The 26,737-nt window shown below is 39.7% G+C and overlaps 3 protein-coding genes and 1 long non-coding RNA gene across 8 annotated transcripts in view; 3 read left to right on the top strand and 1 right to left on the bottom strand.

Annotated features, from left to right (window-relative positions):
• Positions 1-347: 347 nt before the first annotated feature.
• Positions 348-10,842, bottom strand: LOC149090804 (uncharacterized). Of its 5 annotated transcripts, none has more exons than XM_089264954.1 (9): positions 10,686-10,842; positions 5,921-6,153; positions 5,713-5,864; positions 5,121-5,474; positions 4,128-5,017; positions 3,887-4,076; positions 3,470-3,816; positions 2,028-2,184; positions 348-1,962 (listed from the first exon to the last, which is right to left on the bottom strand). In XM_089264954.1, exons 2-9 carry the CDS (start codon positions 6,144-6,146, stop codon positions 820-822), a joined length of 3,459 nt encoding a protein of 1,152 aa, XP_089121080.1. In that variant the 5' UTR covers positions 6,147-6,153; positions 10,686-10,842; the 3' UTR covers positions 348-819. The 5 variants fall into 5 exon arrangements, with proteins under 5 accessions (XP_089121080.1, XP_089121082.1, XP_089121081.1 ...); XM_089264956.1 differs by having other exon boundaries at positions 3,887-4,058; XM_089264955.1 differs by having other exon boundaries at positions 5,121-5,471.
• Positions 7,613-26,737, top strand: part of LOC149090799 (uncharacterized) — a 168,342-nt gene continuing 149,217 nt past the window's right edge. The window contains exon 1 of the long non-coding RNA XR_016197551.1: positions 7,613-7,859. This is a non-coding gene — a long non-coding RNA (uncharacterized LOC149090799). The remainder of the gene's footprint in view (positions 7,860-26,737) is intronic.
• LOC108655529 (YEATS domain-containing protein 4) lies at positions 18,331-19,276 on the top strand. The gene has a single exon (XM_018107292.3). It carries the CDS (start codon positions 18,518-18,520, stop codon positions 19,274-19,276), a length of 759 nt encoding a protein of 252 aa, XP_017962781.1. The 5' UTR covers positions 18,331-18,517.
• On the top strand, positions 19,375-20,793 carry HLH3B (Helix loop helix protein 3B). The gene is made up of 2 exons (XM_018107291.3): positions 19,375-19,768; positions 19,847-20,793. Exons 1-2 carry the CDS (start codon positions 19,375-19,377, stop codon positions 20,689-20,691), a joined length of 1,239 nt encoding a protein of 412 aa, XP_017962780.1. The 3' UTR covers positions 20,692-20,793.

Here is a 26,737-nt window from a genome sequence, read left to right as displayed (position 1 = left end):
ATACTTACTTTCTCATGCTCACAAAAGAAAAGATCAAGACAGTTTGCTTATTAACTAAAAATATAATTCATCGATTTGAAAAGAACAGTTGTGCGTTTTACAAGACATTTGCATCTTAAACAAAATAAAAAGTCATCCTTCATAGCGATTATTAAAAAATATATACACAGAATTCACAAGATTACGCATTTTCAGTAATAAAATATACGTTAGATTCAATGAAAATCAGTAATGTGTATAAAAATTAGACCTTGTCATTGTCATATATATAGAAACATGTATATAGAAACATATGAGTATATACAGAAACAATAAAAAGATATAATTTCCTTATACAAGCAAACTGATTTTTCATTTTCGATTTTGCTTCATGTATTTTACGTTTCTCTATGAATTTCATAATGAAAACATTATATACATATAAAATACATATATAAATATATATACATAAACATGAGTATATATGTATTTATTAATTATATATGTACTCTATATTACTTAAAATACTCTGGGTTTTGTGCCACAAGGTATTGTGTAGCTTGTGATGGTGAATAGAGACTCAGTCTATTTTCTCTCAAAGAACAACTGGGCGGCAGATACGTTACAAACGCAACGGCACTCACCCACATCCCATTACCACCCTAAAGATCACATGCTATATATAGAATATGTAGAAAGCAAATATTCATGTGTATATACATACATACATACATAGACATTATGTATACATGTGCATATATAAAATGCTCCCACATATTCCAAATATATACACATATAATATGGGTACAACTGTATATGAAGGAGGCGCTGGAAAAACGGTTAGTTATGCGATATTCCGGCGTCAGTCGGCAAAGCCGGGAGGAATTTAAGATTGGTTGTCTCGCTCTGTGAGACCTTGGCGACTGTCAGCCAGGCCTGCGGCATCATGTGGTGTAAAATGGACTCCAGACGATCGACCGGCAGGCAAGCTATTGGCTCGTCGGACTCGTTAAGTACATCGTTGTCCGGCACGCCAGGTATGGGCAGTACAACCGGAATGCAATCCTTCTCTTGATTCATAGCCAGAGCGCGAGTGACGCTCAATAGTTCGTATGTCAGACCCAAGCGAAACACTTTGAGCTGTTCGCTGTTTTCGTTGATCGCTTGCATAATGTAATTCATCATGTAGGCCGTGTTATTGTGAAAGTTGGGCATCAGCAGCAGCTCCTGCACCGAGCTACAAGCGGCCAACTGACGGCTGAGCTCGGCATCCACGTTGACATTGATGAACTCCACACGCTTCACACTGCCGCCGGCGGCGATGCCCTCCATTATCTCATTAATGTTAAACGAGCGGTTGCTATGGTGATTCTCGAGGCGTAGATGGCGAAGACGGGTCAGACTCGGCAGCACTTGCTGGCCGAACAATGAAACTTTCATGCCACGACAGGAGCCCAGCACAAGTGTTTCGAGATTTTTCAATCCTTGCAGTTGTAACAATTCTAGCTGAGCCATATTGTTAATGCCCCGCAAACTAAGCTCCTGTAACTGGTCCAAACCTTGCAGCGGCTGCAGCGAAACAATGCCAGCCTTTGGCTCCAACATGCGAATACGCAGCACGCGCAATTCAACCATTTTCTCTAAATTAATCAAACTGAGTACACGACTGGTGCATGTGGTGCGCAGCTCGTGCAGACGTGGTATACGCTTGATGACCGACTGAATAAACTCTGCCTCACTTGGATCAGTGCGGAGTACGCGCAGTGACTTCAGCACGCGCAAGTCTCCCTCCAAACGCACTTTGGGGCTGTCCATTTTAACCCCCATCATATCCAATTCGTAGGTGCGAAAGCGCGCCATATCACGCAAAAGGAACAGCCATTTGGCAATGCGAGAATCGCGAAGCCTTACCGTGCGCCACACGCTGCGATCGCGGGCAATCATAGCCCAGGTCTTGCACACCTGCGACATACGTACACGGTCCTAGGCAGAAATAAGAAACCAGCTAATTAACGCGAATGGAATTTACATTGTCAGTTGAAACTTACGGGCATATCCATAATCTTCATAACGGCACACATCACCTGGCAGTTCAGGTTGCCAATTGAAACGCACTCAACAAAGTTCTGACGCTTCTCTTTGGTCCTGATATTGCGTTTAAGAAGATGTCTTTCGTAGCTCTCCAAATCCGGTTCTTGTGGTATGCTACAAAAAAAGAATAGTCAATAATGTAGTGGAAACTTGACTTTCATTTGTAAATCCAATATCATGTACAGAATAATATTTGGCTGCCACAATTATCAAATATCCCTGACACGTTTATAACTTACAAAAGTTTCGACCTGCATAGTAGTTAACACTCTTATATATATTCTACAGCTGTGTTTCTAAAGCGTTTTTAAATCAACCTCTAGTGGAATATTCCCGACTAAGAGTGCTGATACTTATATTCCGATTTGACTGAAAGACTCGGTTAAAAATGGTCAGGGTTGACATTGTAATCAGAAGTTGTGTTGATTAACTTGATAATGCTTACTAGACCTGATAATATAATCATTGCTTTGTATTGTAATTGTGATGATTCAATTCTCAACTAGTGTCAATTTGCAGTCGCTGAGCAGCAAACTAGAAAAGACAAGTAAGAAGACTCCAGTCAATACTGCTCGACTAGGAGATACCCTGAACCCTCCAGAACGCGCTCTGCTAACTGCGCAGTAAGCAGCGACTTCGCTTGACCTGCAATGTTGGCAATATTATAAGAATTTGTTAGTTGGATAATTTATTTCTAGACGTACGATCTTAATGAAGCTTAAAACATAATCGTAATGTTTAAATGTATATCCATTCCAAAGCACAAGTCTCTAGCACTTGATATACGCCCTTTACAAAGGTAAGGGTGAGGGGGTGAATATAGGTGTGGGGTGTAAATTACAAAAAAAACCGAAATTATACAAAATACACAAAAGTCTACATTTAAAATTTTGAAGCTCTAGCTCTAAAGGTGTAGGAGATATAATTAAATAACTAGCTTTCGATAAGGATATTAATCGATAATAAAATATCGGAAGCAGTTATCGTTTTTTAATGATATGCGTTATGCGCGTGGTATAAACGGATATACACCTAGGAAAAAAATTTTAAATCTCTAGCTCTTATATCTTCTAAGATCGACGCGTTCACACATACGGACAGACGGACAGGGCTAAACTGACTCAGCTCGTCGCCCTCAAGAATATATATACTTTATAGGGTCTGCCACGTCTCCTTCTGGCTGTTACATACTTCTAACAAAACCATTATACCCTGATTTCCCATTTTCAATGGGTACAGGGTATAAAAAACGAGACCACAAAGCGTCCTATTTTATTGGACTTTCTTTTATCGAAATAAGAAAGTAATTGAGATAATTCGATTATTACAATAGATCTGGAAGTGAACCGAACTGAACAAGGAAGGACGTCACTTGAGTTTGCCTTCGTTTCGGACTCACACTTGTAGACGAGAGCGTGTAGGCTCGCCAACAATGGACAGAGCTTTGCGACCGTTAATCACAATAACCTCCATTTCATTGTAAATCCTGCCGGTACGTCTTGCAGGTGTATCATCGCTGAGCAACTGGTCAGGTGGCAGTGCGCCCGGCAGCTCAATCTCTCCGCCGATCTCTAGCAAGGCTCCATTGCCATTACTATTACAATTTCCATTTACATCTGAGGACGAAGTCTTGCCTGCTTCGGAGGCAGATTTGGTATTTGCGGCTACAATCTCATTCGCCCCTTCTTGCTTCTTGGTGCCATTGGCCTGTCCCACCGATCCTTTGTTGCCAGGTTTAATGCAATTCTAGATAGCAAGGAGGAAATTGTTAACCTATGCTGCCAGCTTTGACAAACATCTTCGATTCGTTACTCACCATACAGATGTAGTTGCTAACGGGGGCTGCACCCACAGTAAAAGTCTCTTGCTTCTCATTGATCGACTTTAAGCAATACACGCAGATCATCATCTTGTCTTTGACTGACTGGGGGACTGTCTGCGTAGCTGCTTGATCCGTGGCTGTCTTAGCTGACTGCTTAGAATGGTTGCTGCCAAGATAGGGTTGTCTGTGAGTAAATAAGATATCGATCAACGCAATTAAGTCGTAGCCTACTTACCTTCGTTTGCGTGCGCTGTTGCCAGAGCCAGTGCCGCTGCCTGCGCTGTTGTTGAAATTGCTGGCTGCCAAGACGCGCGCGTTGCCCTTGACGGCCATCGTCGAGGTCCAACCCTCTGGCGGAGGGCTAGCGCCCTTTGGCACCTTAGGCTTTGGCACACGTTTGCCAACAACGGGTGCAGCGCTTGACTGCAGTTGCTGGCTGATGCTGCTCGCCTGTTGCTTGACTGTTCCCGCCTTGGGACGTGTCGGGGTGGGCTGTGCTTGACGCACTGTCTCGTACTGCTCACCGGCCTGCTGCATCTGGCGTTGAAAGCAGAAATGATCGATGGTCAACTCGCCTTGCAGCAGTGGAAGGATGTCCTCGCGGGAGCGGAGCTTCTTCCCTCCCGGCGATATAAATATAACGTCGCCACGCTGACGCGACACGGATGCGCTACTACGCAGCACCAACTCACGTTTCCAGCCATACTTGAACGGCAACAAATAGAATTTGTCAGTTGCCGGAAGCTTGTGTGCAGCACTCGAGCGAGCGGGAGTCTTCAACTCGCTTGCGGCTGTGACCGATGCGGTCGACTTGTCAGGTTCAATGTGCAGGGAGGCTGCACAAACACTGCGTGCGCGTGGTGCTGGCAGTAACACTCTCGGATTCGGGAAGTGCAAAGACTTGGAGCGATTCCGCAAGCTGAAGCTCCAGCCCTTATCAGAAGACTTCGACCGCTTAGATTCGTTATCCAGCTTGTCAGGCGTGCCCCTGTTGGAGAGTTCGCGTTTCCGATTGCTTTTGCTTGGTAAAGAACTAGAAGAAGCATTTGAGTCCTCACCAGCGACCAAAGCTGGGACGGGTTCAGTCTCAGCGGCACCGACGCAGCTCTTAAAGCGCTTAGCCACCTGAGCAGAGAGGGGAGAAACAGAGAGAAGGAAATGGAATAAGCAAAGAAATACACTAGTTTGCCAGCTATGGCTCTTTCCAAAACTAAGTCTAAAATTCCACCTGATTATCTATATCAGCTGGTGATTCTGATTCTGACTCTGATGGTGGTTCTGAGGGTGGACTTGCATTTGTAGGAATTGCAGCAATTGACGCTGATTTGTTGTCGTTGTTGTTGACGTTGTGGTTGTTGCTGTTGGTTGTCTGCGTAGACTTTGGACTTGGAGTAGTCAAATTTGTACCGATTGTGAAAGCTGCCGTTGTCGTGGTTGCAGGCATTTCATCTTGGGTAACTGGTGAAAGGGAAGTGGGATCAGAAGACGACGGTGATGACAGCGGCGGCCCCTGCTCCTTGTCTTCTCTGGGAAACACGCTCAGCCCAGTGGCACAGATAGCCTTTAGGTCAGTGGGCAGCTGATGCATACAACATACAATATTGTATGTATATTGAGACATAGATAAATAGATAAATTATAGATATACTGATAGAGAACAAAGCAAATGCATGCCGATGCAGAGAGTAAAATTTGGCACTGCTCAAAACAAAATTGGAGCTGAAACAGCAGAAGCAACTGCAACAACAGGTGCAGGTGCAGGTGCAATTGCGGTGCTTGTGCCCGTCTCTGGCTCGGTTCCACTTTTGATGTGTGCTTACCTGCTGGTCTCCATCCGAACTACTCTCCAAGCTGTGGGTGGATGAGAGATTGGGAAAAGCTCCATTCCAACCCACCAATGCCACCTCCTTAGAATCACATCGCTGCCTCTTGGCCTTACGTTTCGTGGCCTTGCGCAAGTTTGCGTTCTCAGCTAAAATACGATTCAAGGATTAGGAACGCATAACAAGCAAGTTGTAATTCACCCACCATCCTGCTCGGCATCCAACTGCACCGTTTGCTGTGAGCTGTCCGAGTCAATGTTCAATGGGTTCTGATTTTTCATTTCATCGCCCTGTGGTCCATGACCGTTGATGTTCTCCGCGTGCTTGTACATGCCAGACCACTGATTGGAGCTGTCGTCGTTATCGGTCGGTGATGCCCCTCCTGCTTGCTTCATCGAAGGTTCCTCCACGGCGTTCTCTGGCGAGCTCATTGTGCGCCTGTAAATGATTTGAGCGATTAGTACACATTTTGAACAAGATATATCTTGAATGACATGTAATGCAAAATAATTTACTAATATATCAACACAAACAGTGTTGTGACTCCCAGTTTTTCCCGAAAATGTATCTTTTTTAGAATTGAGCACAGCTGAGAATGTAGCTGGAGGTGTCTTTACTGTATTCCTGGTATATTTATAGAACTTAAAAGCTGCACTTGAGTGCCATGAAGCAGACATCTTCTGAGAAACGCGAGCTGGATATTTTCCATCATGGAAAAAGTTATAATGTGAACAGTACAGTCCGAAATAAATTAATAGTTGAGGCAAATACCAAGTTTGCAAAAAAACGATGAAAGGTGGATAGTTTAAAATAAAAAATAAAATAAAGTCACTAGAAGTCAGTCCCAAAACTTAACAAACGAGCTTTAATTATATTTAAACAAGTCGAGACTGCGAATTGTCCTGAGCTCTTTGAGCAACTGCTATTTCAATAATTCTTTGTGTATTTCCGCTTACACAAAAAACAACAGATGAGTTATGACAAAAGTAGAAATTTTATAAGGTACTTATGAATCTACATTTAATTTGCCGAATCTATGTCCAATGATGTAGCCGATGTATTTTATTATTGGTTTTCGATAATGTTTTAATCGATAACAAAATAACGGGATGAGTTTTCGATTTTTTGAGATAAACTCGATATGTCTCCAGCTTAATATTTTTTGAGATCGACGCGTTTATACATACGGACAGGCTAAATCGACTCAACTCGAAAAATGTCTGCCACATAGTTATTTTACAGTCAGAAGAGTGCTTCGTAACAGAGATTATAGTGGCAGAATAACTTGCAACCCACCTTATATTACTAAACGGGAAAAGCAAAAACGATTGAAATTTGGTAAGAGCATCTAACTAAGTCAGAATTGCTCCGCTACGATGTTTTTTCGGATAAGTCGAAATATAACATACATATAACGGCAACCAAACAGTGTGGAGGAAACCAAATGAGGATATGGATATAGCAAATATACGCCCAACGGTCAAATTTGGTAGTGGATCCATGATGGTCTGTGAAGCTAATGGGGTCGGCACTTTAGTTTTTACTGACAGAATTTTGAACCAGTATAGTTACATAAACATATTTAAGAAAAATTTGATTCCAAGTACTAACAAAATTCGGCATGAGAAGTGTATACCACACGAAGTACAAGTTTGTCTTATTTTTTCGATAACTCATCCGATAACTTTTTTATCGAGAATAACCGAAAAATTGATTCTGTTTTTTCAGCCTCATTTGAACACTTTTAGACCTGAAGACTTCAGATTTATTGTGTATATACATATGATGAATACAAACATTTTGTAATTAACAGATTTTAGATACCCCTTCGCCTTAAATTTGTAAAAATCTTATTTCAAGTACTATAGACTGCGCTTTGGAATATAAATACATTACGGTCTGAAATTTTATTAAGATTGTATGTCTACAAAAGAAATTATTCAACAAATAAATTCTCATAATATTGCCCACACTGCAGCGCAGTCGCTGCTTACTGCGCAGTTAGCAGAGTGCGGGCTTATGCGTGCGTGTGGATGTATGTGTATGTGTGTGTGCATAAAAGAAGTGCAGAATAATTAGAATATCAGCATGGAGGGTTCAGGGTATCTCCTAGTCGAGTAGTCTCGACTAGAGCCTTTTTACTTGTTTTTATTCGTTTTATTCATTTCTTGGAACCACTACCACTGTATATAAAATGACATTTTTATACAATTCATTAAATTAAACAACAAAGTGCTGGCTGAAGTGCTTAATATTAAACTTCGAAATTTAATAGATATTCTTTCTTTGCAATCATATTGTAATTACAAAATAATGTAAAAATTACTGTATCTTTTTTTTAAGAAAATCAGCTTACTTCCAGCGCGCATGGTGTAATGCCAGGAGATTTTTGTTGCTAATTTGGTGCTTCCTTATTTTTTTTTCGAGCATATTTCTAACATGCTCAATTGGATTGATATCAGGGCTCTGTGGTGGCGTCTCTAAAAGGTGTGGAGTGCTATACGCGAGATACAACCTAGTATTCATTGATTTATGTTTTGGGTCTTTATCCTGTTGAAACCAGAAATCAGATTCAATTCCAAGTTTCTCGGCGCTGCTCTCATTATTTTTTTTTTTTTTTAAATATCAATGTACATATATTGGTCCATCACTCCGTCGATGAATTCCAAATTTCCGACTCCTGATGCTATACAACCCCAAACCATAATACCTCCACCGCCGTGTTTTACGGTTTTTATTGTATTTTTGGTGTTCAATGCTTCTCCTGGTCTCCTCCAGACGCGGAGACGCCCATCTGAGCCAAAAATATTATATTTGGACTCCTGTTTGTTAAATTTACAAGAGGCTTCTTGCGGGGCGTGTTGGACCTAGTGTTATAGGTTTTAGTGGCTCTACGGACTGTTTCCGGGTGAACTTCCTTGTCAATTTTTCGACCCAGCTCTGACGCAATCTGCACTGCGCTACAAAAAGGCTCCTTGTCAACCAGATGCTTTATTGTGCGCTTGTCACGATCGGATAGTACAGGTGGCCGACCAGATCTCTTATTGTTTTTGATGCGCCCTTCATATTTGAATCTACCAATGATAGTCTGTATAATAGACTTGCTTCTGGACATGATTTCTGCTATCTCTGCATACGACTTTTACATTATTGCATACATTTTGCGAAAACCCCCGTTATTTTTATTTTAAGAAAAAATATTTGGGTATGTAATATTATGGAACTAAAATTAAGAGTAAATGTTTTTGTTTTATAATTTAGAAGAAAATATATTAGTTTATAATCCTGCTTTAAAACTTTTCAATTTAACAAAAATTTTGCCAAGTTTCAGGGTGATTCGCACAAGTACAAAAAGAGCATGGTAACTTTAGTGGCACACTGTATGTGCTCCAAATTTCAAATTTCTAGCTTCAATAGCGCCGAAATGAACTGCGTTCATACGGACAGACGGACGGACAGCAAGACGGACATTGCACAAAACCAATATACTCATTTCACTTTCACTTTTACAATGTACACACATACATATGTATGTACATATGTATTTCAGGCTTAATAAATTTAATATGATCAATAAGCAATAAAAAGTAATATGTACGGTTATATGATCCGATTTTAATAGTTTAATAACAGATTTAGCCGTATTAATAATCGAGTAACGCCAGGTTTTTCATTGTTTTGTTTAATTCGCAATAAGGTGTCGGCGCAGACATTCACAATCGCACACACGCACAAGGTTCGGATGAGCCAAAAAGACACGAGCCAAGTGAGCAAGCGCTGAAATTACATTGAAAACAGAACCATAGACAACCCAAACGCCAAAAAGACATTGGAGATTTGTACAACCATAAACAGAACAAACATACAAAACGCACGCATACATTTGTAGCTTTCTGTTACCCACATACATATTCATATATACATACATCTACGTCGGTTATTCGAATAAACGCAAAATTCTTCGATGCAACCAAGGTCAGCCTTGAACGCTTGTTTCACCAATACCGCATAAGTTTCTTGTAAAGCGTCGTCAGTTTTGAAGAAGCGCAATGCTTTCCCGTTCGTTTGGCTAGACTTGCGGCACGAAGCTTAGCTGCAGCAGGTAGAAATACGAACACTGCGCAAGACTATGTGTAATATTTACGCACTTGTGCGAAAGAAAAGTCTAAAATGGCAACCAGCTTTTTACGAACAGAAGTAATTTTATAAGAAAAGATAATCCAAACGTTACATATTATAAATTGCCCAATTCATCCAAAGTACAATCTGAAACCGTATTTTTTAAAATCAAACGTTTGTTTTTGTTTGGGTTAATCACACATACGCGCAGCAACACACAAATGCAAATATACATATATATATATATATATATATATGTATAGGTATATTTATTTTTGTGTGTTTGTACATATGCAAACTAATAAGCCTAATGCAAGTACTAGCGTACTGTAGTAAGCAAAATTGAATTTTTGTAGCTCCATTTCATAACACACCTCAATAAATATTATATTTAAATGAAACTAATGTCATAGACGGGTACCGGTGTATGCAGGTACAACTTTTAAATTTGGCACGCACTTTTACATGTTGATATGCGTGTAGTGCACGTGTGTGTGTGCCTGCTTTGCTGTTTAGCTGTGTACCGGCGCCTTTGCCGGCCTACAAAATTTTATGACAGCTTCGTATAAAATACATTACAAAAAAATGCAAGTCAGACATGTCGCACTGTCGTACACTAAGTGTTACATTCATATTTTCGATAGCTTTTTTTTTAACTTGTCTGTGGCAACTCGAGAATTCGCGCGTGGTTATTGCATTCGTATGAACACATACATACATATGTGCGTATGTATTTAGATTTGTAATTGTGTGCGCGACTGACGCTAGCGTCTTTTAACACTTTAGAGAGAACGAGCAACGCATTTGCGACAAGGGAAATTACGCTTTATGCAGTGAAAACATTAACTTACCTGTTATGGAACACAAGAGTAAAACACTAGGCACTGTCAAAAAAAAATTCGCGATTAATTGCAAACAAAAAAAAAAAGAACACGCTCGTCCTGCTGCGAATCACCAAAAATTGTGCCAAATTATAAACGATACATTACATAGTGGTATCGAATGCTTTACTCAAAATGGCCACAAAATAATTGCTATCGTATACCACTGGTCAGTGGTATCGCTGTTAGTTCGTCGTACAATAACATTACGAGAACTGTTAATCCAATGCTATTGCAGTCGATAACAGTCGACAATTTCTTTTGCTATAAGATTATGTATGTGGTTAAAGCTGTAAAAACATGTAAATTTTTATATCTTTCTAATTTTGAAATTACTTTATATTTATTCAAATAAGATTTATTATTTTTGACAGTAAATATGCATATAATATAATTAATGCACATAATATAATATTTACCATTTATCGATGAGCTGCGTATTTAAATGTTGATGTTACAGACATACATACATACATACATATGTACATACGTATGTGGAAATAATCAATTTGTAAATGGGGAATACATTTCCTTGGATAGTTTCATGTCGATTTCAGTTGCGGATGCATATTTATTTTATACATAAATACATTTGTTTAGATTTAGATTTATATTCCTTCAAAAATTCAACTTCAAAGGTATAGAAGAAGTTAGTTTTACCACTACGCTTTTAATTATTTTTCTATTATACTTAAAAAGATTTAAAACCAAAGAAAACTGAACAAGAAGGCTCCAGTCGAGACTGCCCGACTAGGAGATACCCTGAACCCTCAATTCTGCACTTTTTTCATGTACACATACATCCACACGCATGCATAAGCCCGCGCTCTGCTAACTGCTCAGTAAGCAGCGACTGCGCTTGGGCTGCGCTGCAGTGTGGGCAATAGTATGAGAATTTACTTGGTGAATAACTTCTTTTGTAAACACTCGATCCTAATGAAATTTTCAGGGTGTAATTATATGGTCAAAATGTGTGTACATTCCAAAGCACAAGTCTCTAGTACTTGAAATACTTGAAATATTTTTTACAAATTGGGGGCGAAGGGGGCGTGGTATCAAAAATCTGTTGACTACAAAATGTTTGTATTCATCATATGTATATACACAGTAAATCAGTTTCCACGTCTAATAGTATTCCAATGAAGCTCAAAAAACAAAATCAATTTTTCGATTATTCTCGATAAAAAGTTATCGGATGAGCTATCGAAAAATTAAAGCAAACTCGTACTGCGTATGGTATACACGAGTATGCACACAAAATTTCAGCTTATATATTCTGAGATCTCGGCGTTCATACGGACAGACGGACGGACGGGCGGACAGACGGACGGACGGACAGACGGACGGGGCTATATCGACTCAGCTCGTCGTGCTGATCAAGAATATATACACTTTATGGGGTCTGCCACGCCTCCTTCTGCCTATTACATACTTTTTCACAAAAACATTATACCCTGATTTCCCATTTTCAATGGGTTCAGGGTATAAACAGTAAGAAAGCTCTTGTCGAGACTGCTCGACTACGAGATACCCTGAACGCTTCGAGCAACTGTTATTTCAAAAATAATAATTACTCGGACACACACGCACATACACAGGCGACTGCGCTTGGGCTGGGCTGCAGTTGGCAATATTATGAGCATTGATTTGTTGAATAATTTATTTCTAGACGTACAATCTTCATGAAATTTTCACAACGTAAAATTAATGCTTAAATGTACATATATATACCGCAGCACAAGTCTCTAGTATTTTAAATACGCCTTTTACAAATATGAGGGTGAGGGGGTAGATATAGGGGTGGGAAGTAAATTTTAACAAAAATCGAAATTGTATAAATACACCTTAATATATGTTTTAAATTTGGAGACTCTGGCCTTAAAGATGTAGGAGATATAGTTTTACGATATGCGATGAGTTTTTATCGATTAAAATAACGGTTATCGATTTTTGGCAATAAACTCGATATGCGTGCGCTTATATCTTCTGAAATAGACGCGTTCAAACATACGGATAGGGCTAAATCGACTCAACTTGTCGCCCTGATCAAGAATATATATATTGCTACGCCTTTTTCTGCCTGTTACATATACATATGTGTGTATGCATTTAAACAAAACCATTGTACCCTGATTTCCCATTTTCAATGGGTTCGGTGTATAAAAAAATGTAATTAAGAGATTTGGCCCCTTACTTTATTAAAACAACTATACATCCTGACAAAGCCATGAAAAATAGAGACAAAATCTCTGACTCAATTCAACACTATAATATATGTGGCGCAACTACTTCACATTGCATCCGATAAAAAAAAATCAACAATATTTCAGTAGCTCTGGCTCTTAAGTATGTATGTATGTACAGATATGCATTCGTGGACTTTGAAACAATAAATATCTCAATATATATTTTAATATATATATCTTTCTGCTCCACTATTTCTTGAGTCGAAAAACTCCTCGCTATTCCCAGCCCACAATAGCATCCTTATCTCCATTCTTATCAACAAGGATTATGGATGACAATCGGGTTTTGCAACCACGTTTGAGTAATTGAAATTAATTGAATTATTGAAGATGCTAGAGTGGGTGTGAATAGTATTCAGACACTTCCACTGCTTGCTCACTTGCTTGCCCAAAAGGGGGCGTGTCTAGTGGGCAAGCACTGGGCGTGGCTGGCAGAACTTTTGCACATTAAATCGATTTTTTAACAGCTGCAGACTCGCCTCAGTCATAGCTTATGGCTGCTGGGTCACGTGTGGTCGTGTGGCTGTTGTTTGTTGACTTTAGTGTCTTATCGGCCAGCCGCGCGTGCCACAGCAGCCCCTTCCCCCGACACATACACATACGCGTACACACACTGCAGCCAAATGATAACAAAATTAGCCACCAAACTGCTGCTAATTTGATTTTGATGCTGTTGCCAGTTGCCTTTCGCCTTTTGCCTGTTGACGGCTGACTCCTTGTGGCGTCTGTCATTTGATTGCCTCAAATCCGCTTAGCGGGTGTCAGTCGAGGGTTGCTGGCCGCCGGCTGCTGGTTGTTGCATGTATGTATATTGTTCCCTGTTGGTTGTTGGTAGCCGTTGTGACTCGCCCTCTGTGAGCTAGATTAGGCACGGGTTCTCATGGCCAAGAGGCTAACTGAGTGGCCTAATCCCAAACTGATGACCATCTTGAACACATTCGCATTTATATCACTGCTATCACTCATGAATATATAATGAGATTATCCAATAGATGACGGAGCTGAGCCCTGCGCAACTTTCAGTTACAGTGTAACTTGACGCCGTTGGACTATTTGCAATGCTAAATGGTTCTTCTTCTTTAAACAATGTGGTATGTTGGTTGACATACCTACCTTACATTTTGTATAATGATCGCTGTTTTAATAGCATAGTTATATTAATATTATGAATATTGTGAAGAAGAGAACAAAAAAAGTATTAGTTATAACAAGTAAGAACGTTGCAGTCGAGCGTTACTGACTGCGGAATACTCATTCACACGCCATCAGCAATGTAGTAGCCAAGTTTAGCTCTAATACTGTAGAAAGTTCAGTTTTTCTCGATTTGCCACGAGCCTACTGGGCGTAGACGAGTTTTTGGCCAGCTCATAGAACAAGCTAACGGTAACCTAGCTGCAAAATTTGGATGCTTATGCTCTAAAAATTACAGGATATTTTTGATATTCCACTCCCCTATAAAGTTACTAGTAACTCAACTATCCAAATTTGAAGCCTCTAACTGTTTTACTTTAGGAGATAAGTAGTAGTAGTCGTAGTGGTAGTGGTAGTATAAGTAGTAGTAGTGGTAGTACTATAAGTAGTAGTACTAAAAGTAGTAGTATAAGTAGTAGTAGTGGTAGTACTATAAGTAGTAGTACTAAAAGTAGTAGTATAAGTAGTAGTAGTGGTAGTACTATAAGTAGTAGTTGTGGTAGTACTATTAGTAGTAGTAGTGGTAGTACTATAAGTAGTAGTAGTGGTAGTACTATAAGTAGTAGTTGTGGTAGTACTATTAGTAGTAGTAGTGGTAGTATAAGTAGTATTATATGTAGTAGTAATGGTAGTAAAAGTAGTAGTATAAGTAGTAAAGGTGTAACAGTAGTAGTCGTAGGTGTAATAGTAGTAGTAGTAGATGTAGCAGTAGTAGATGTACCAGTACTAGTAGGAAGTGTAATAGTAGTAATAGTTTTGAGAGTAGAATTAAAAATTAAAGCTAATAAAACTAGTGCTACTAAAAGTAAAAAGTAGTAGTAGTAATAGTAGTAGGTACGCGTAGAAGAAAAGTGAATGTAGTAGATATGAGTAGAATCAAAGTTGAAGAGCAAAAAGAAAAACAAGACTGTAGAATACTTATTCACCTAATGCCTGAAGGCCTTTGTCGCTCTGGCTTAACAAATTGTTATTTAGAATTAATTCTTGACAACAAAAAATAAATAAATAATAACTTATTCACAGCCCATATTCTGACTTGACTTTCTACGGACGGACAGAGGGATATTGCACAAAAGCAATATGCTCATTTAACTTTCGTGAATGAGTATATAAAAAGGTATGGCTCTTGGTTCTTGGATCATTTTTATGGAGTCTTATGGAAATTGTTCATTGTCCATCAATGTGTATGCAAAGTTGCACATAAATTGTCTATGTATTCTCCGAATAAGTTCTACAACAACTTTCGATTGCAGCAAGAGTATGTTTGTGTGTGATCCACCTGTAACGATTGTATATATATCTTTATACCAATGCAGTCTGTGTCAGACATGGAGAATTGTTTACGTCTAATGCCAATCTACGTTTTGTCTTGAAATCGATTTCAACAAGAATTCTATCTACATTCCTGTAGCTGGGAATAAAGAAATGTATGTATAAATAAAATTAGTATACCTAAAGCTTGGAGATGTATATAAGGAATCAGCTGCTACGATCGAAAAGAGCAGGCAACAGGTTTTTAGCTCGATGTGATTATCTCTTGATCATATAATATGTATCTCAAATCTTCTATAAATTTATTTCATTAGATAATTAACACAGAATTTAATTTATTAATTTACAGAACCATTTGTTGCAAAGTGCTCAGGCTATTACAGATTTCTCTGCAGCTTCTTCACCTTTCTCGATCGTTGTGGGACCACCAGGTGGCCTTGAATGTGATTGCGAAAAATTTCAAAGACCAAGCCAGCGTAGAAGAACATAAACGACATCGAGAGTGATACGATGAAGGCGTGCAAATACAGCCCGCCGATACTGTCGTAGCTCATTGTCAGCTTGCGAATTTCGTAAACCATTATGGCATTGGATATGGAGAACACAAACATGTAGATATAAAACTTGCGGCACAGTCCCATGAGCCTTGTCCACGAATCGTGCAGGAGTCCGACAAAAGATGAGAACATATTGGCAAAGAGTAAGGCGAGCATCTTCTTACAGTCAGCGACAGTCAAGCCCATTTTTGATCGAATTTCCTTTTCAGATTTTAGCTTTGACAGAGAGAGACCAGATGTGAGACTTTGTGTTTCGTAAAAGTTTTCTATACCTGACCACCCTAGGCGAGCAGTTCAAGCCTACTTTGCCTGAAAACTTTTCAGCTCGGGCTCATGTTTCCACTTGTCGGAAACTTGTCTCATAATATTCTACATAAATTGTAGCAGCGCGGATCATAAGGACTTGGCTCTAGATACGACTAATTTTAAGTTATTCTCATTTTCATTCCACCACAGATGGAAATTAAGTTCTTTATCAATTGCATTCTCACACATGTGGAAATGGACGAGGCAAACCTTTTGCTGAATCGAATCTATCAATTATCGAGTTACCCTAGACCATGTACTGCAAAACTTTTATGGGTTGTATGAATTCTTCTGTTACATAATTGCATAATGGATTTACATTTATATATTTATACTCGAAAGTGAAATGAGTATATTGGTTTTGTGTAATGTCCTTCTTGTCCGTCCGTCTGTCCGTATAAACGCAATTTTTTTCGGCGCTATTGAATCTAGACACTTGAAATTCGAAGCACATAATCGTATATATCTCCGATTTATAAAGTCTGAAAATTTTCCCGATCCGCCCAATTGGGGCGTAGCAAATCGGAAAATGCATTCTCTGATATGCCAGAAATTATATTTGTTGAAGAGCTAGAAAGCTGAAATTTGGAATGTAGATCCGCGTCGACCACTCAAGATCACGTGCTATGGTGGATATATCTACGCCCATTGGGGTCGTAAGAAATCGGATAGAACTATATCTCCTAGAGTTTTTAAGTTTTACTAGTAACCTCCTTTATCGATTCCTCTTTAGATGCGTGTCATATCGAAAAATACCCTGAAATTTTCTCATTTTTGGAGCGTACGCATCCAAATGCAGTGAGGTTACAGTTAGCTTGTTCTATGAACTGGCCAAAAATGAAGTGTCTACGCCCAGTAGGGGCGTGGCAAAGCGATAAATAAAGAAATGATTTTTCTGCTGTATTAGATCAAAATTTAGCTACCAAATTGCTGATGGGGTGTGAATGAGTATTCCGAAGCCGGTAACGACCGACTGTAACGTTCTTACTTGGTTTAAGAATATCACTTGAACATTTTATAATAAAAACAGCACTGAATTTATGTTTTGATATCCAAACTGTGTTTTATTGTCGACACAAAATGCATAATTCAGAGCTCTTTTTAGTATGACTTAAGAGATTTATTTATATATATCAAATCTATTGCAACTCTTTCAGTTGAAAACGTCCGTCTATCACGATTAGGAATTTGCAATTAAAGCTCACTTCCCTGTCGTCAGCCCACAAGTCACAGCTACTTGGACTGAGTGCGGATTTATCTGACTATTGTGACTGGTTTGGTTGGGCTAGTTGGGTGAGATAAAGTTGGAGAATAGGGGTTGGCTCGCTGGCTCCGCCCAGTTCTGTTTCAGCGCCTGCGTCGAAACAGCGTCTCTCTTCCCCTGTATTTCCATCTCTCTTTATCACTCACATAGAGGGTTGCAAGTGCAGAGAGCTGATGTGGGCATACAGAGTGGGCAACTTGGGCGGATACTGGTATAATCCAGGGCGTGAAAATATTCGCGGATGCAATTGAAAAAGTTAGTAGCGTTGAAATTTACACGCTCGACCCTTCAAACTTTTCCAATTGCCAACTTAATCCTTGTCCTAAAAAAAAAAATGTGAAGGCATTACAAAGATAACGATCGAATTGACAATTAGCAAAGTCGAGTAATTAATTAACTAACTAATTGGCAACCCGATTATTGAATACCCTTGAAAATAAGCCCTGTAAGGATATTTTTATATCTTGTATATAATGTTGTATGTTATAGTGTTGTATATTCCGATTCAATTCCACCATTGCTAATAGAATGATGGACATCTTTGGAAAAAGATTGCCGATATCTACGTAACGATAGACATTCAGCATACATTTGAGATATTTCTAAAGATATTTTCATACGCGTAACTCAATAAATATGGTTGGGAATGGGACGTGGAAATAATTGGTAAAAGTTTTAAATTGTTAGGAATTCGTTCATTTAATTCCCTGGTGAATCGTACCTAATCAAGAGATTGAAGCTTCAAACTAGGCAGATCCATGTTGCCTGGATTTAAATGCTAAAAATTTTCTGGTATGCTAAGTGAACAATCGGTAAAACAGATTTATATGTAAATAATAATTTTGAAACATTTCTAGTCCTTGTGGCGCGTTTTCCAAAATTCCCTGGCCTTAAATTGCAGAGTTAATTAGTGTCGACATCAATTATATTATATCTCTATATTTCGAGCAACGAATCTACATTGCTATGATGAGCGTCATAAACCTCCATTCATATCCTTTGGATGGCTATCAGCGAGTCAGCTACCGCCGAGCAGCCTCGATGAGGCGGATCACAGACGACGGCGACAACGCCGCCGGCGATGGCATTGTAATCTGTAAGAATCTAGTGCTGGGATGCAAGCCCGAGAAGGCCGATGACTTTCGGCCCTTCGTATTCGAGCCCACGTGGTGCGTATATATCAGGGCGGAGGATAATGTGGACATGGGCCGCTATGTGAAGCGTGTCACCTTTCGCATGTCGCCCCGTCTGCCGCTGCGTCTGCATGTGGCGGATACCGCGCCTTTCGAGATCACCGAGGTACTGAGCACAGACTTTCCGGTGGAGCTGCAAGTGGAGTACCTGGACCCCACCATGTCGCCCACAACATATTTGTACAAGCCCAACGATGTGTTCGATGGCAAATACAATGTGGATCTGCGCATGAATTTCCAGGGTCACGAGCGCCGGGACAAAATGTTCTTTATGAATCCATCGCGAGCGACCCAGCTGGCCCTAACGACTCCAGGGCCGCTAGCGACTTCTCTCGACAAGTCAAAGCAGCAGTCGGCCCAGTCACAGGACGCCGAGAAGTCAGCCAAGAAGCAAAAGCTAGTCAAGTTGGCCACATCCAGGACTGAGGGAGCCTCAGTCTACGCGAGCCCCTTTGCGTCGCCCTCGGCTCCCAGGCCCATATTTAATGTACGCCCTTCTCCGCTCACGGAAATGGGCCCAGACAAGTCTTAGGCTCGCATCTGCTCGCCACCCACTCGCTGCACTTGGCCCCAGCCCGTGTGTGTATGCCTTGGCCAAGGGTGGCAGCCGCTCGCTAGCGCCGCCCCTCAATGTCTGCTGTCGATGGGGTGGGTTCTGTCTTCTTCTGCATCTGCTACGGTTGCTGCTGCGTATCATTTCGCTGTGACACGTTGTGGAGTTCGGTCATGGCCTGGCTACCGAGCAGCTCGAACGGCGCAGACAATGCGGACGAGCGCAGCACAACCAGCCACTCCAGCTCCTCGTCCTCAGCGAACGGCAGGCGAGAGGAGAGCAACGGCAATGCTAATGGGACATCGCGTCAGCCGCCGGCGTTGTTACGTCATGCCACGCCCTATGTGCAGCCCAAAACGGAGTCGATCTCGGACGGAGACGGCGACCTATCGGACTTCTCGCTGAACGATACCGAGGAGGACGACGACGATCTGCGCGATTATATTGTACTCAACGGCAGCCAAGCGGACGGTAAGTAACTCAACAGCCCCAGTTCGCGTCCTAGTCTCAGTACCCCGTCAATAACTCAATATTCTGCTAACTTGCCAGCGAATCGGTCACTGTCCAACTCTCCACGCAGCGGCAACAATGTCTTCGTCAACGGGCATTTGGCTCCGCCTTCGAATGGCGTCAACAGCAACGGCAACTCGAGCGGCACAGCCGGCGCTGGGCTGGGACTTGGCAATGGCCAGGTGTCCGGCGGCGTCGGTACGGGCGGCGTGCGAAAGGTGTTCACCAATACGCGCGAGCGCTGGCGCCAACAGAACGTGTCAGGCGCCTTCGCAGAGCTGCGCAAGCTGGTGCCCACCCATCCGCCGGACAAGAAGCTGTCGAAGAACGAGATCCTGCGCTCGGCCATCAAGTACATCAAGCTGTTGACGGGCATTCTCGAGTGGCAGCAGCTGCAGGCGCCGCACCTGGACGAGCCCAACAACAACGACAATGCCATGGCCAATGGGCATGCGCCCGATGCACTGCGTCACATTAAATGTGAGCGCTTCGACAAGGAGGTGCCGCAACGGGCCACCACGAACGATCTCCTCATGATTGCCCCCGGCGCCCATATCAAAACAGAGCACAGCCAGCTGACCAGCTACGATGAGACGACCAGGACTGGCAGCGCTATCGTCACTACATCTGCAACGCTGGCCGCGCCGACAGCTGCATCTGTGGCGCCGTCTCCGGCAGTTATTCTACCAGCGAGCGCAGGCTCGAGTGTTTCCACGGCGCCCACTCTGAAACCCGCCACCGCCAACCGAGCGAGCAGTAAGCGACGCCTCAAACCAGTAGCAGAGGCTCAAAATGCCGAGCTTGGACACCACTCGAGCTCCAACCTGAACCCCAATACGAACCACACCCACATCCACAGCCAGTCCAAACGCCGCAAGCCATAACATGTAACATGGCATGAGGACCATCACGAAATGCAATTGGAATGCATTATAAAGTTATATCTTGTGTAAAGTAGTTAAATATAAATTTAGATCCCAAATTAATGGCTAATGAGTCCTCGCATATATATCTCTTACGATATTAAAACTAGTAAGAAGGCTCTAATCGAGACTGCTCTACGAGGAGATACCCTGAACCCTCAAAGCTAAGATTCTAATCATTCTAATCAATATTATGAGAATTTATTAGTTGAATAATTTCTCTTGTAGACGGACAATCTTAACGAAACTTTCAATAATCATAATGTTTAAGTGTGTGTATATTCCGAAGCTCAAGTCTCTAGTATTTGAAATCCGTGGTATCCAAAATCTGTAAATCAAAAAATGATTGTATTCATCATAAGTACGTACACAGTAAATCTGAAGTTTCAAGGTCTAAACTTGTCCAATTAGGCTGAAAAGCCAAATCAATTTTTCGATTATTCTCGATAAAAATATCGGATGAGTTATCGAAAAAAATACGATAAACTGCGTATGGTACGCTCTTATAGGTCTTACGATTTTGGACCATAGCCTAACGGTATTAAATTTTTGTTCTGATATTTACGCTCATTCACGAAAGTTAAATGAGTATATTGGTTTTTTAGAATCTCCGTCTTGTCCGTATGTCAATATGAACGGAATTCATTTGGAGCATATACTCGTATATATCTCCGATTTATAAATGGTTAACATTTACCCGATCCGCCCTCTAAGAGCGTGGCAAATCGGAAAATGCACTTTCCGATATACCAGAAATCATATTAGTTGATGAGCTAGAAAGCTGAAATATGCTATGGCGCATATATCTACGCCTATTAGGGGCGTGGGAATTCGGATTAAACTGATCACCTAGAGCTAGAGCGCTGAAATTTTGAATGAAAGTTAATGTTATGATTCTGCAAAGATCAGGGGCGTGGCAAATCGGACCTGAAGATATAGTGATTTTTTAAATTCTGCTTTATTTTGGGCACTATTGATGCTAGAGACCAAATTTTGTATATAGACTCGGGCTGACCACGTAAGGCCAAAACGCTTCAATGAATATATGTCCGCCCACAGGGGGCGTGACGAACCGCAAAAGTTTATAGCTAGAAGCTTCAAATTTAGATAGTAACATCCTCTATCGATGACCCTAAAATAATTGTTACGCCTTTTTAGGGGTGTGGCATATCGAAAAATACCCTGCAATTTTCAAATTTTTTGAGCGTAAGCATCCAAATTGCAGCTAGGTTACCATTAGCTTGTTCTATGTGCTGGTCAAAAATGAAGTCTCTACGTCCAGTAGGCGCGTGGCAAATTGAGAAAAACTGAACTTTTTACTGTATTAGAGCTAAACTTGGCGGCATAATTGCTGATGTGAATGAGTCTTCCGCTGTCGGTAACGCTCGATTGCAACGTTCTTACTTGTTTTATAATGCTCAAATAAAAGCTTTGTCTTCACAGAGTGTGTGCAAATATGCACATTGCTATATATGTACATTTATTGCTATCCACCCGAACGTATTGAAGGTCAGCTTGACTTGAAATTTGGAACATGTACTCGTGCCCCGACTTGTAAACTGCCAAGATTTTCCTCTTCCATCCACAAAGCGCCTGGCAGGTCGTAAAATGCATTTCACAGGTAAAATTTTAAATATGTACTCGCGGTGACAACACAAGCTCAAAAATAATAGAAAGAAGATCGATAAAAAAATTGCTTCCAAACCCATTGTACATGATAAATTAGATCTGATTATAGATATATGTCGAACGCCCATTAGGACCAAACCGCAAACTTAATATGTATATCCTAATGTATTAGAGTTAGCGGCTTAAAAATTCGACAATTAACGTGCTAGAGGTGAGCCGGGGCGTGTACTAAGAATTTCTATTAGTGCTAATAATAATGAATAAGACAGGGTGGATACATCTCTTGGTGGACGCGGCGAGTCGGCGGAGAGCTGGCGCAGAGCTGTAATTTCTACAGCTCAGAGATTAAAACTCAAAACCTAAAACATAATGATTCCTAATGAATTTCTATCAATGCGTATGGATAGAGCGGTTGGGCAGCATCTGACTGCAACGTTTTTACTTGTTTTCTCGGAATGCCGAAATTTAAGAGTCGTTGTCACATATGGATAACAGAAACTGTCGTATAGATTCTTGCTGGAAAGTAAACAGATCTTTCTAAAAGAATATACAAGCACAAGTCTCTAGTATTTGAAATACGCCTATTACGAAAATCTAAATTCTATAAAATAAATATGAGTCTACATTTAAAATTTGGACACTCTAGCTCTAAAAGTGTGGGTAATATAAAAATAATAATAATTTTCGGTAAGGTTTTTAATCGATTACAAAAATATCGAGATTAGCTATCGATTTTTGGATATATATATATTCTAAGGCGAACAGGGTTAAATCTATTTAGCCCTGGTCGACCTGATTAAGAATATATATACTTAATAGCGCCTGTGACATAGTTTTTACAAATCCATTATAGCCTGATTTCCCACTGAAAACGGGTTCAGGGTATAACAATTTACCGGTCATCAAGGTCGAAATGCTGACAGAAAAAGGTTTCAAAACATAGCTAAAATGTATAGGTAAGCAATTATTTGCATATGGACGTTTAATGATAGATAAGATTTACAAATTATCGCGATTCGACATCTATGTTGGCCCAAAATCTAATTAATCAGATCATTTGATGTTCGAGAAACAACATCGAGTTAATCAAAGATCCAAATCTGTGAAATCTGAGCCATATATTATGGATTAGTGAGTGCAACATGAATGGTAACGAAAGCGAAAGTTTCAAATAGAAAAGAGGGCCAAAACATACAAACTTATATACATATATAATCTTGTCTTTCGGCATATGTATCTATATATATAAAAGAGAGTTGTGAAAAGTTTTCCAGCACTTATAACTCGAGATCTGCTGGACCAATTTTCATGGTTTTGGATTTGTTGGATTTGTCTCTGCTACGAGTAGGATAGCAGATCTTATTTATTTATTTATTTATTTCTTAAAGCTATTGACAAAAACGAGAGTCAAATTAAATTTAAAAAAGAAAAAGCCTAAACAAAGTACAGGATATAATATCAATAGTAACACCGACCCGATAGGGGTATTTTATTTGCCAGTCCGGCCAGCTATGCCCACGTCTCACAGCCAAATATGGTCAGTGAAACTAATGATGCTATAAAAAGAAGTGTTAGTAGGAAAACTTAGAAAAAAATATTAAATGTAAAATAATAAATATTTCTTAAAAATAAAAAATAAAAACAAATATATAAAAAAAAAGAAAGAAAAAAATGTGATAAATAAGAATTAGTACAGAAAAAGAAAAAGTAAGGTTTTAAAAGAAATTGCAAGAAAAGTTAATAATAAAAAAAATAAATAAATAGATAAGAAATAGTAAAAAGAAAAGAGTAAAGGAAAAGCACAGAATAGAATGTAGGATAGAATTGAGAAATCACTACACAACATTGACAACGAAAATGTATACCAATGCTTATGCCTGGGCATTGTGAGTGATTTCCCTAAGATGAGCTAATAGCAAACTTTTTAATTTAGGAAGAGAGAGCTCTAAGGAAAAAACGTGATAATATTTATTAAAATTAACACTAAGAACATGAAACAAAATACTGAAAAAATTTCACTACTTGAAAAACGCGGTTTTTCCTTAAAGATTCAAATTTCCATTGATACTCAGTAGGCTTTTTAACAGTGACAGTTTTCGGTCCTGATCTCATACAATAGTATAGAAGTAAATAAACAAATGTAGTCAGTCAGTCTACGGCACAGCCTCAGGCGAACCTGTCTATTCATAAAAAAGCTAATTTTATAAAAAAAAAAAGTTTGTTTGTCTCAGACATAAGTTTGTGTAAATTATTCATATTTATATATCTCGATTGTTTTGTGGTTTTGTGCGAGGGCATATTCAGTATTACTATTAATAAAAATGCCGCGTCCTAGAAAATCTAATCTTTCCCGGCGGACCCATAATGCAATTAGGCAACGGAATAACGCGAGTCAATTATCTGACGAAGAACGAGAAATCGCCCGAGAAAAGCGCGGCGTTAGTTCCCAGCAAAGAAGGGCCTTAATTCGTGCTTCTTAAAGAGAGGCAACCCGTGAAACGGCAATAAGAAACGGTTCAAGGATTTTATTATCTGGCGATTTCCGACAAACACTATGTAATCAAATGTATGTAACTAAACTTCAACTGTCTGTAGATATGAGGGTTGCATTGTTGAACGATCTATCTGCTGATGATTTCTCGAAGCAATTGCTGAATATCGGTAATGGCCGTATTCCTGTTGACGAATCGAGTGGCTTGATTTCATTGATTTTGATTTCCTCCAAATTTTTGCAATTTCGTCTCATTAAAAGATGAGCTTATCAACAAAGTATTTCCGAATATCATTGCTCTCCACAAAAATACTAAATGGTTAAGTGAGCGAGCATTTTTGACGGCTAAAAATAAAGATAAAGATTTTATAATTCAAAATCAAATCGTAGGTACTCTGTATTCATTCAAATCTATCGACTGTGTAACAAACGAAGAAGAAGCCACTAATTATCCAACTGAATTTTTGAACTCCTTGGATGTGCCTGGTTTACCACCGCACAATTTACAACTGAAGGTTGGCTCGGTAGTTATCATGCTTAGAAATTTAAACCAACCAAAACTGTGCAATGGAACGCGTTTGGTTGTAAGAAAACTTATGAGCAATGTGATTCACGCGTCGATACTCAAAGAAAAATTTAAAGATGAGGAAGTTCTGATTCCCAGGATTCCGATGATCCCAACAGATATGCCCTTTGAGTTTAAACGAATTCAATTCCCGATTCGTCTTGCCTTTGCCATGACGATCAACAAATCACAGGGCCAATTTTTGACTATTTGTGGCCTCAATCTAGAAAATGCGTGTTTTTCTCATGGTCAATTGTACGTGGCATACTCACGTGTTGGCAAACCATCCGCATTATTTGTTCTTGCACCTAACCAAAAAACAAAGAATGTCGTTTACAACAAGGTGCTTGAAAGAAAATCCGATTAATAAATTAATCAGAGTGTATCCCAACCTGAACAACATAGCTTTCAATAATTTGTTACCTAGAAATAATGGATAGGGCAATGCAACGTTTGCCGGGCCAGCTAGTATCTAATAATCTGTTTCCAAATATGTACATTTCTAAATGAAAATTCTATGAGTGACAGTTTTCAGCTCTCTTGTTCTATCAACAAATTTTATTTTTAGATGGTCTTCCTTCCTTTATCAAGCCACTCCCACTACGTTGCATGTTTGTATGTGTCCACATGTCCACATTGACAGATTAAGCTGATTCCACGTCTGCTCCGTTCCGATCCCACAAAAATAAAACACATTTTTATATTCATTTAGTTTTGTAATTTTTATTGTTTTTTATTTTTTAATTAATGTCCTTTTTGTGTTTTTATGTAGTTGGTTTTGTTTTTGGGTTTTTTCTTTTATTTTTTATTTATTTTTTGTTTTTTGTTTCTGCATTTAGTTTTAGATTGTTGTGTTTAAATTTAATGTTCATGTTAAGCGAAACGCTGAAATTGTTGTTCATATATAATTTCATAGCTTATCATAATTTACCATTTTTATTTTAAGGTGTTTTTTTGTTTTTTTTTTTCATTTTTGTTGGTTTTAATTTGGGGGAAGGGATTTACTTAATATTTTTTGCACTTTGAAATTTTTTCATAATTATAAATTAAATAAATTTGCTTGTTCCATATTGTTATACAGTGTGTGTGTGTGTGTGTGTGTGTGTGTGTGTGTGTGTGTGTGTGTGTGTGTGTGTGTGTGTGTGTGTGTGTGTGTGTGTGTGTGTGTGTGTGTGTGTGTGTGTGTGTGTGTGTGTGTGTGTGTGTGTGTGTGTGTGTGTGTGTGTGTGTGTGTGAATTTATGTGTAACTATTATTTTTGTATTATTTTTTTTTTTTTTGCGTTTTTTGCGAATATTATTTACTAAAAGAAGTTGTATAGAG

The sequence above is a fragment of the Drosophila navojoa genome, chromosome X, assembly GCF_054131105.1.
Source record: "Drosophila navojoa isolate 15081-1374.11 chromosome X, UAZ_NAV_1.0, whole genome shotgun sequence".
Taxonomy (NCBI): domain Eukaryota; kingdom Metazoa; phylum Arthropoda; class Insecta; order Diptera; family Drosophilidae; genus Drosophila; species Drosophila navojoa.
This window is presented reverse-complemented; position numbering and strand designations above follow the sequence as displayed.

What these genes read in the sequence shown, in the direction of transcription:
- LOC149090804 (XM_089264954.1), bottom strand. Translation starts at nt 6,146, where the DNA reads ATGAGCTCGCCAGAGAACGCCGTGGAGGAACCTTCGATGAAGCAAGCA. An exon ending in CAGCTGATATAGATAATCAG is followed by an intron (nt 5,018 to 5,120) that starts GTGGAATTTTAG and finishes CTCTCTGCTCAG; the next exon opens with GTGGCTAAGCGCTTTAAGAG. An exon ending in AACAGCGCACGCAAACGAAG is followed by an intron (nt 4,077 to 4,127) that starts GTAAGTAGGCTA and finishes ATTTACTCACAG; the next exon opens with ACAACCCTATCTTGGCAGCA.
- LOC108655529 (XM_018107292.3), top strand. Translation starts at nt 18,518, where the DNA reads ATGATGAGCGTCATAAACCTCCATTCATATCCTTTGGATGGCTATCAG.
- HLH3B (XM_018107291.3), top strand. Translation starts at nt 19,375, where the DNA reads ATGTCTGCTGTCGATGGGGTGGGTTCTGTCTTCTTCTGCATCTGCTAC. An exon ending in CAACGGCAGCCAAGCGGACG is followed by an intron (nt 19,769 to 19,846) that starts GTAAGTAACTCA and finishes CTAACTTGCCAG; the next exon opens with CGAATCGGTCACTGTCCAAC.